The sequence below is a fragment of the Strigops habroptila genome, chromosome 1, assembly GCF_004027225.2.
Source record: "Strigops habroptila isolate Jane chromosome 1, bStrHab1.2.pri, whole genome shotgun sequence".
NCBI classification, from domain to species: Eukaryota; Metazoa; Chordata; class Aves; order Psittaciformes; family Psittacidae; genus Strigops; species Strigops habroptila.
The window spans coordinates 116,503,257-116,511,850 of NC_044277.2; the positions used below are offsets into that span (position 1 = coordinate 116,503,257).

At 38.8% G+C, this 8,594-nt stretch overlaps 1 protein-coding gene across 3 annotated transcripts in view; it reads left to right on the plus strand.

Moving 5' to 3' along the window:
- The window catches only part of DNAJC1 (DnaJ heat shock protein family (Hsp40) member C1), a 118,397-nt gene extending 110,373 nt beyond the window's left edge, over positions 1–8,024 (plus strand). For all 3 annotated transcript variants that reach the window (XM_030488228.1, XM_030488217.1, XM_030488239.1), the window contains 3 exons: positions 4,432–4,480; positions 4,969–5,447; positions 6,766–8,024. In XM_030488228.1, coding sequence (XP_030344088.1) covers positions 4,432–4,480; positions 4,969–5,447; positions 6,766–6,834 — 597 coding nt within the window. In that variant the 3' untranslated portion in view covers positions 6,835–8,024. The remainder of the gene's footprint in view (positions 1–4,431; positions 4,481–4,968; positions 5,448–6,765) is intronic.
- Positions 8,025–8,594: the final 570 nt, after the last annotated feature.

The following is an 8,594-nucleotide window of genomic DNA, read 5'->3' on the forward strand; positions in this document are numbered from 1 at the left end:
ACCTCCAAGTCCTTCTCTGCAGGGCTGCTCTGAATCTCTTCTCTGCTCAACCTGTAGCAGTGTCTGGGATTGCCCCGACCCGGATGTAGGACGTTGCACTTGGCTTTGTTGAACTGCATGAGGTTGGCACTGGCCACAGAGGTGAGACTGGTCTGTAGTTCCCTGGGTCTTCCATTTTCCCCTTCTTGAATATGGGGGTTATATTTTCCTGTTTCCAGTCATTGGGAACTTCACCTGACTGCCAGGATTTTTCAAATATGATGGACAGTGGCTTAGCAACTTCATTCACCAGCTCCTTCGGGACCCGCGGATGGATTTCATCACGTCCCATGGACTTGTGCACATTTAGGTTCTTAAGATGATCTCAAACCTGATCCTCTCCTACAGTGGGCCTAAGGTCTTCATTCTCACAGTCCCTGCATCTGCCTTCCGAGATTTGGGTGATGTGGTCAGAGCATTTGCTAGTGAAGACTGAGGCAAAGAAGTCATTAAGAACCTCAGCCTTCTCCAAATCCAGGGTGGCCACTTCACCTAATAGCTTCTGGAGAGGGCCCACGTTGTCCCTGGTCTGTCTTTTGTTTGCTACATACCTATAGACGCCTTTCCTGTTATTTTTCACGTCCCTGGCCAGACTCAGTTCTAACAGGGCCTTAGCTTTCCTGAACTGATCCCTAGCTTCCTGGACAATGTCCCTGTATTCTTCCCAGGCCGCCTGTCCTTACTTCGCCCGTCCACCTTCTGAGTTTTCTCAGCATGATAATACTCAGTATTTAAAGTACATGAAAGCTGTGTTTTTAAAGCATTATTCAAGAACATCAGCAGTAATAACTAGAAGAGTAATTAATTCTACAACTGCTTCATACTTTGAATAACAGTATTTCCAAATACATTATCTGTTACCTCATGAAAAAATGGTAACACAAGCAAGTTATGATAAGAAATGGAGTAGAGAAAGCAATGGAGTAACTTATGTTGCATAACTTAGTGATTTTTAGTTTTTTTTTAACTCGCTATTAAGAACGCGCTGGTAGGTAACACTACTCACCACTGGAGAGGAAACTTAATATTAAGGATGTCAGAAAGTGTGGAGGAACTGGCAACAGAAGAGTCTGCAAATTTGAGTGGCAAGAGAAATGATTAATCTCAAACAGATCAAATTGAAATACAATTTCCTGTGTTCCATAGGTTGGATTCCTAATAATCCCTTGTAGTTTAATACTGACATGTTATGATTCTTGCCCTGTGTCAGCATCTTTAACGGCAATGACAGTTGAAGCTGATGGGCAAATAAATCTTAAGTCTAAATAAGTGATACCTGTACTTGAATTGAAAAGAGCTGGGGTAAACATGAACCATACATAGCACCTGGAAAAGGACTTGCAAAAACATCTGTATGAAGAGGAAAGCTGACAAAAAAAAAAAAAAGGAGAGACAATAATAGACAAATAATCTCATGTAACCTGTGAATGATGATAGCAAAGCTGTAAGAAGCTTGATGAGTTGTCAAAGTTAATGTCAACTGAAGGTGCTTTTTCAGTGTTGGAAATTGTAGGTTTTCGATATCTAAACCATACACACAGTTGTTATTTCCAGCTTACCTGGTGAAGGTTCAAATTGAAGGTCCATCAAAATATGGACAGATATCCTAATGCCTTCAAAAAGAGGAAGTCGTGGAAATATTAGATGTGACAAATGGAGTAACTTATTACAAATGCTACAGCTGGGTTCAGCAAGTTATTAATGGCTGAAATTATCCAAAATAAGATAACCTATGGCAAGACTGTTACTTCTGAACTTTTTGCATGTGTGGGGAAATGGTAATGCCATTAGGATCTAGGAATAAACAAAAATCCTTCACTGTTCTAGTGCAGAGGGCTGGCTTAGATTCTAATTCAGTTAGATGTAATACGCAGCAAAATATATATCTATCATGGGCTATCTACACTAACCTAATTTGGGAACATCTGTCTTGTAAAGGAAACTTGAATCCAGCATACTGATTTGCACCACTTCCAATGCAAAGTTTATGTTGCGTGTGTAGTCTCAGTTTGAAAGATAAAATGGTAATTGCCAACCTTTGAAAACGTCAGCGGTTCAGCACTGAGCAAACCGAACATTGCCATTGAGGTAGCAACTCGGCCGGTTTGCCTCTCTTTGGCTTTGCTTGCAATTTATTCTGCTCTATTTTGTTCAGGGAGTCTTTTCTTCTGTCTTTTTCCTGCCTCTTTGGACTTATAAGTAGGCTGTAAATCTTGGAAAGAAGTTCTTAAAAATAGCAAAATGTTTTAGAAACAGTTTTCTGGAATACATGAACATAGATGGATAATGCCTTGTCATATTCACAATGAATCCACTACATCATTGCAGTAAGCTCTAAAGGATCAGGTACTTGTTTGCATGAAAAGATCTTCTCTTTTCAAAATGTTCTATTATAATCCAGTTTATATAACTTAATTTATATGTACCAGACGCATAGCAGAACACCACTAAGGATCCATTCTGCTCAGCAGTCAAGAGTGGGTCCCACTGAACCTTGTAAAGCACTGGCCCTACAGAGACACTCTGCTAATAATGAAAATGGAACACAAACTTTTTAATTTGGATTATTTTAGACTATAAACTCTCCAAGGAAGGCAGTTCCTATTAGAGGCTCACCTGTTTCAAAGAGGATCCATCCTGTTGTTTCAAAATCAGGATCATGCAGACCACAGACTGTTAGTGACACTTAAAATGATCTGTTCATATTAGTATTCTGAGATTTCTCTTTAACGGTTAAAAGTTTATCATACTGCAACAGTAGAAACTGGAGTTTTCTATGCCAGATGTCTACCCCTGGATAAAGGTTTTGGTTAATTAGAATTGGAAATTTTTTGTTCACAGAGTTTGCATTTAAACTTAATCATCCCAGAAAATGAGGCTTAATTTGTAGGGAAGATAAACCACTTCACCTTGTTAAGTCTTGCCATCATTTTGTTAAGGAGATCCAGCACTTGCCTGTTTTGAAAGCAAAGTCCTGCAATTTCATGGGCAGAAAGGTGGGTAGGAGGAACCAAACAGCCTTGTAGCAGATGGCACCAAAGTATTTTAACTATTGAAGTACTCACGAATCTTGTCATCGAACAAAAATTCTGTATCTTTGTATTTTCTCCTTCCAGCAAATAGGTATACAACCCCCTGCTCTACATAGAGGATAATTGTCAGTGTAAACATTAGTTAGCTAAACCAGCAGAGGTCTGTGCTGTGGCTCTGAAGGCCTTACTGATTCATATGGCGGGTAAATATGATCCCACATGGAGGAATTTCTGACTTTGTAGATGTATTTTTTTGGTTCTCCTCTGGGCAGCACACTGCCTTACACTAAACAGATGTTAACAACTCCCAGATCCACATAACAGGAAACACAGGTTACCTGTCCCAGGTAGTATCGTTTCTGATTCAATGTGTTGCCTGTAAGTTTTACTTGATTTGGGTGGCTCAGACTACTTGATTTCAATTTCTAGCTTTTGCATAAAAAGCTCATATTGAAAAAACTGAGATCAAAATCAGGTCTTCGTAAAACATTTTCAGGAATCAAAAAGTGAGTGTATTTCTTTGAGTACTAATTTTAAGATGCTGTTATGTGGTCCTTGAATTTTGGACTCTAGATCATTTAATGTAAGACAGATGCTGAGTGTTCAAAAGGACCTTAATTTTAAATGCAGCCTGATTTCTTTGTTATGTATAGTGAGGCCTAGAAATCTGGAATGGGGAAGCTCCCAATTCTGGGTGGGGAGAAAACCTGTTTTCTTACTTAAGTTAAAATGAAAATGCTAAATCTGGTGTTAGGTTTCTCTCATGACACAGATTTTGGTATGAATGGAGGGGTTGAAGCAGGCAGCTCTTCATCCTTTGGGTTCTCAGTAATAAATTTTTTTCACTAAAATATCAGTACTTGGGAGGTGTCTTTGCTGGTTTTGGCAGTTAAACTGTTACGTGTTATTTTGGGACCAAATGTGTTAGTGTGCTTCATAACCCAGACCTCTGTGGATTATTTTGTTCTTTTGTACTGAGAAACTAATAGGTAGAAGATAACTGGTTTGTTTCCTTTTCCCCCCTCTCCTTGTGGTATTTTCAGGTTAGAAAATAAGGGTTTGACAATGAAAGGAAATAAAATTTGACTATCAACTGTGATGTATAATGGTGATAGTAATAGAAATGTGTGGCTTGCATAATTTTAATGAGCAAGGAATGTTTTTTAGAAAGGACAAAGTGTAGAAAGTTACTTTTGGCAATTTGGGATCCATATCTGAACCAGGCCAGTGGAAGAACATCAGTGTCACCATCTTTAATGTATGTTCAATGTTGGTGTTTTGCAGTGAAATGCGAATGACTTCTTCAATAGCCCAAATAACGTAATTTTTAATAGTCCCTTTTTTTGTTGTTTTCATGCAGGTTACCATGAAAGCCAAACAGCTGAAGGATTCTGTTGCATATACACCAGGTGTGTGCTGCTAGATCCTCAGTGATGCTTATAAAAAACGCTGTGTTTGGATTAGAGCTGTGCAAATGCGATGCATTTTGTACCTTCCAGGGTATGCTTTCCAGGAGGACTTTTGCCCCCTTGCCTTACTTCGAGCAAAGAAAAGAACCGATAGTTATTCTGAGGGAACGTTTCCTTTTAACTACGTCCTCCCGGGCTTTCTTACTCAGTTTATTTTGGGTTTTGTTCATTTGTTCAGGCTGTTATCTTTGTTTGTATCAGTGTGGTAATTTATTAGTACTTCACGTATACCAGATAAGTTCATAATGGGCAAAGTTCATTGCTTCATAACAGGTATCTTGATTTCTCAATAAGCATTTTCCTTAAGCTCTTAATCCAGAAGAGCTTTTTCTCCTTTCTGCACTATTCCCAGTACTTAGTATTTGCAGCAGTTCCCTGCTTGTTCGTGGTTTGTTTTTTTACAAGTGTAACAACAATACTTGTAACAGGTATCATTAGGCTCTCCGAACTTAAAACGCTGGCCCAGAATTCCAAGAATGTCAAAGTCAACGTGAATTTGCCAGACCACATAATCACCCATCGAGAAAGGGAGGAGGAAGAGGAGGAGGAAGGGAACTACAATCATATCCCAGAGCAGATGGATGTCCAAACGGATCAAAAGGAGACCCCTGCAAGTGAAACTAGACACCGCAAACGAAAAATTGTCAAAGCACCTGAAATGACTCTGCCAGCAACGAAAGAGGTACCGGAAGAGAAGGGCAGGGGAAGGCGCCAGAAGGATTTTGATAACACCGAGCAAGAGGAAGAGAGTGATGATGAAAGCAGAAAAAGAGAGAAAAGCCGTGCCCCAGAAGAACCATGGACTCAAAATCAACAGAAACTTCTTGAAATGGCCTTGCAGCAGTATCCAAAGGGAACATCGGACCGCTGGGATAAAATAGCAAAATGTGTTCCTGGAAAAAACAAGGTACGCTTAGCTTTGTTTGAACTGTGCATAATTGAGGGGAAACGTATTTTCTACCAGTTTATGACTACCTTAAGAACTGAGGGTCTGTGCAGACAGGTGAGGTCTTTACTTAGCCTAGCAGCCCAGATGTAATCAACCTAAAGAGCATTACTGGCATGTTTGTTGCTTTTATTTAAAATACATTTTCACTTAATTCAGTTTGTTTGATCTATTAACAGAAGATGTTGAAATACCTCCTGTTCCATTTAAAATACTTCCCTCTCCTCTGCCTTTCAGATCTTCAGTTGCAGGACAAATTAGATTTTAAAACAAATTTTGATTCAAACTTAGTAACCAAACGTTGGTGAGCTGCTTTGCTTACACTTTTACAATACCTTTCTCAACCCATCTCAATGAACAAACAAAATAAGTAATCCATCTGCAAGTGTTAAACGCTCAATAATCTATCTAATGTTCTTTTTGTAAGTATAATCTTTTTAAAATAGCCTTCATTGTCATTGATATAGTTGGTCTGTGCTAGATTTCCTAATACTTGTGATAGCATAGTTTGCTTGCTTCAGTCATTGTAGCTGCAGAAAATCCCCATTTTATTTGTGCCAAACACAGTGTGAGAGCAGGAAACATGGGGAGGGAATTGGAGTGTTTCCCTGGCTCTGACGCTGTTCAATAGTATCTGGTGTCGGTACCTGCTATGTTAGTGCCCATTGAGGCTTGTCCTAACCTACCTGCGGGGTGACTTATACCAGAAGAACTGTTCTGAAATAGATATTAAAATGCAACTGTTTCATAATTGCCTTTACAGTCATTTCAAGAAGTACTGGGCAACTGTTTTCTTGGGGGTGTGTGCTCTTTAAAGAGAAAAATTATCCATGAAGAAATGTAAATTTAATATATATTAAAAACGTTAAAAAAGTAGGAAAATGAAGGTTGTGAAGCACTGGCACAGGGTGCCCAGAGAAGCTGTGGCTGCCCCATCCCTGGCAGTGTTCAAGGCCAGGCTGGACGGGGCTTGGAGCAACCTGGTCTAGCGGAAGGTGTCCCTGCCCATGGGGGGCAGGGGAGTTGGAACTGGATGAGCTTTAAGTCCTTTCCAACCCAAACCATTCTGTGGTTCTATGATAAATTGCAAGTTCATTTTTCCTAATCCACTCTTCACTAGATGTAGATTCTCCTTCTGAAATTCAGTGCACAACTTTAAAACAAACAAAACCCCCGAACAAACCCCAAAAGCCACAGAACCTAGCTCTTCTAGCATGTATAGCGTTAAAGGAATAGTAAAACATCAAGCTTCGATTAACAGCTTTGTTTTTCCTTTTAGGAGGATTGTATAGCAAGATACAAGCTGCTCGTTGAACTGGTACAAAAGAAAAAAATGGCTAAAAGCTGAATGTTCTGAGCAGAAGAGATGTAGCTCATCTTTGCCAAAATGGGGTTTTAAATCTCATGTGCAGGAAACTGCATCTTTGTACCTCAGTATTTCTATAAGTCATGTGCCTTAGTAAAAGAGAATATTAATAAATCTTATACCATCTTACCTGCTTTGTGTGTTGAAGAACAAAGGTATATTTTTGTGTTGGAGAGCTGCTTATGCAGATGTGTGATAACAATGCCTTAAAAATTAGTGGTCCTTCAGGAAAACCCACACAGTAATTGCATACTGGGTTGGGTGGGTTTCCAGCCAGTGACTATGCAAAATGTAAAGAATTTGTATGTGTTTTGAAGAGAGAATTGATCAGAAACTGTTCAGCAGCACAGGAGGAATGGAACTCTGCACTCAAAATACATTTTTCTTTCTTGCAGCTATAAATCCAAGACCATGTGCTTATAAGCATGTCTGTGCTCCATGAAACGGCCAGTCATCCTAACAATGCTTTGAAAGTAGTAGTATTTCTAATCTTAACTTCTGCGGACATTTATATGCACCTGCAGTAGAACACCTTTTTTACCAGCCCTGCAGACTAATACACAGTGATATTTGACAATGCTGTTTATTTGGTGAAGTAGAAATGAGTAAGAACACTAAAGGCCTAAATTTTGTCATTAGAAATTAAGATATATAAGGCATTTACTTCAGGACCAGTTTTTAAGTACAGAATAGGACTTACAGCTAACATCAGTGGGCTAAGAGGGGGGTTTTGTATACCCTAGGTTCAATATAGTTTGCTTTTATATTTGAAGAACAGGTAATAAGGGTTAGTATTCCTTAGTTGCTGTTTTATTTTTCATAATCTTGGAAAAGCTATACAAAGCTTAAAATGCTGGAATAAAGGGTACTTAATGGGCTGTGAATTATATCATAAATCAGAGCAGTGATCATAGTCTTTTGCAAGAAACATTAAGGACTTGCTTTTCTAAAAGAATTATTTACCACTTCTAATTTAATCAAATTCTGATTCAATATCGGGATTGTGATAAGTTTTTGAGCTTTAATTCAAAATTAGAATTAAAGAGGATCGTGTACCTGAACTCAGAATCAGAACGTGGTGGCTGAGAATCTGTTAGCTTTCTGCCATTTACACTGGTGACTTTCTTCAGTAACTGTTTGCCAATTGTGTTGCTTCTAACAGATCAGCATTTTACAAAGTTCATCCCATTCCCATAAAACTTGAAGGGAGAAGTATTTAGAGAAGGTTACAATGTTCCATGTGTTCCTTTAACAATTGGAGCTATATAAAAAAAATAATCTTAGTAGAAATAATGATATTATGGAAAAGTTACGAGACACAAAATAATGCATCTAAATTAAACTAAACATAGTTAGAAGCTGTGCCATGATCTGTGCGTGCTGATCGACCAAATAGTTCTGTGCTGCTAATTCACATATGAAGGAAGAATCTTAAGTGAGACCAAGTGAGGTGCGTTCAAGAGGTATCAGGAAATCTTAACGTTAAAAAGGTATTAGTCACCCAGAACACCTGCAGATAGATGACTTTGGCTGTAAAGCAAGGGAATTGAAATGGCTGCAAAGAAAAGATGGGCGAGTTGGGGAAAGTTAACCCAGTGGAGCATTGCTAGGGCTGGGGTGGAAAAACACGAGCAAATGGAGGTTTATTGTTCATGAAAAAATAGATTGGTAATTGGAATATTTCTGTTTCAAAATAAGAAAGGAAGTAATAGGAGAGTATAGCCTGTGAGGATGAGAGAGTC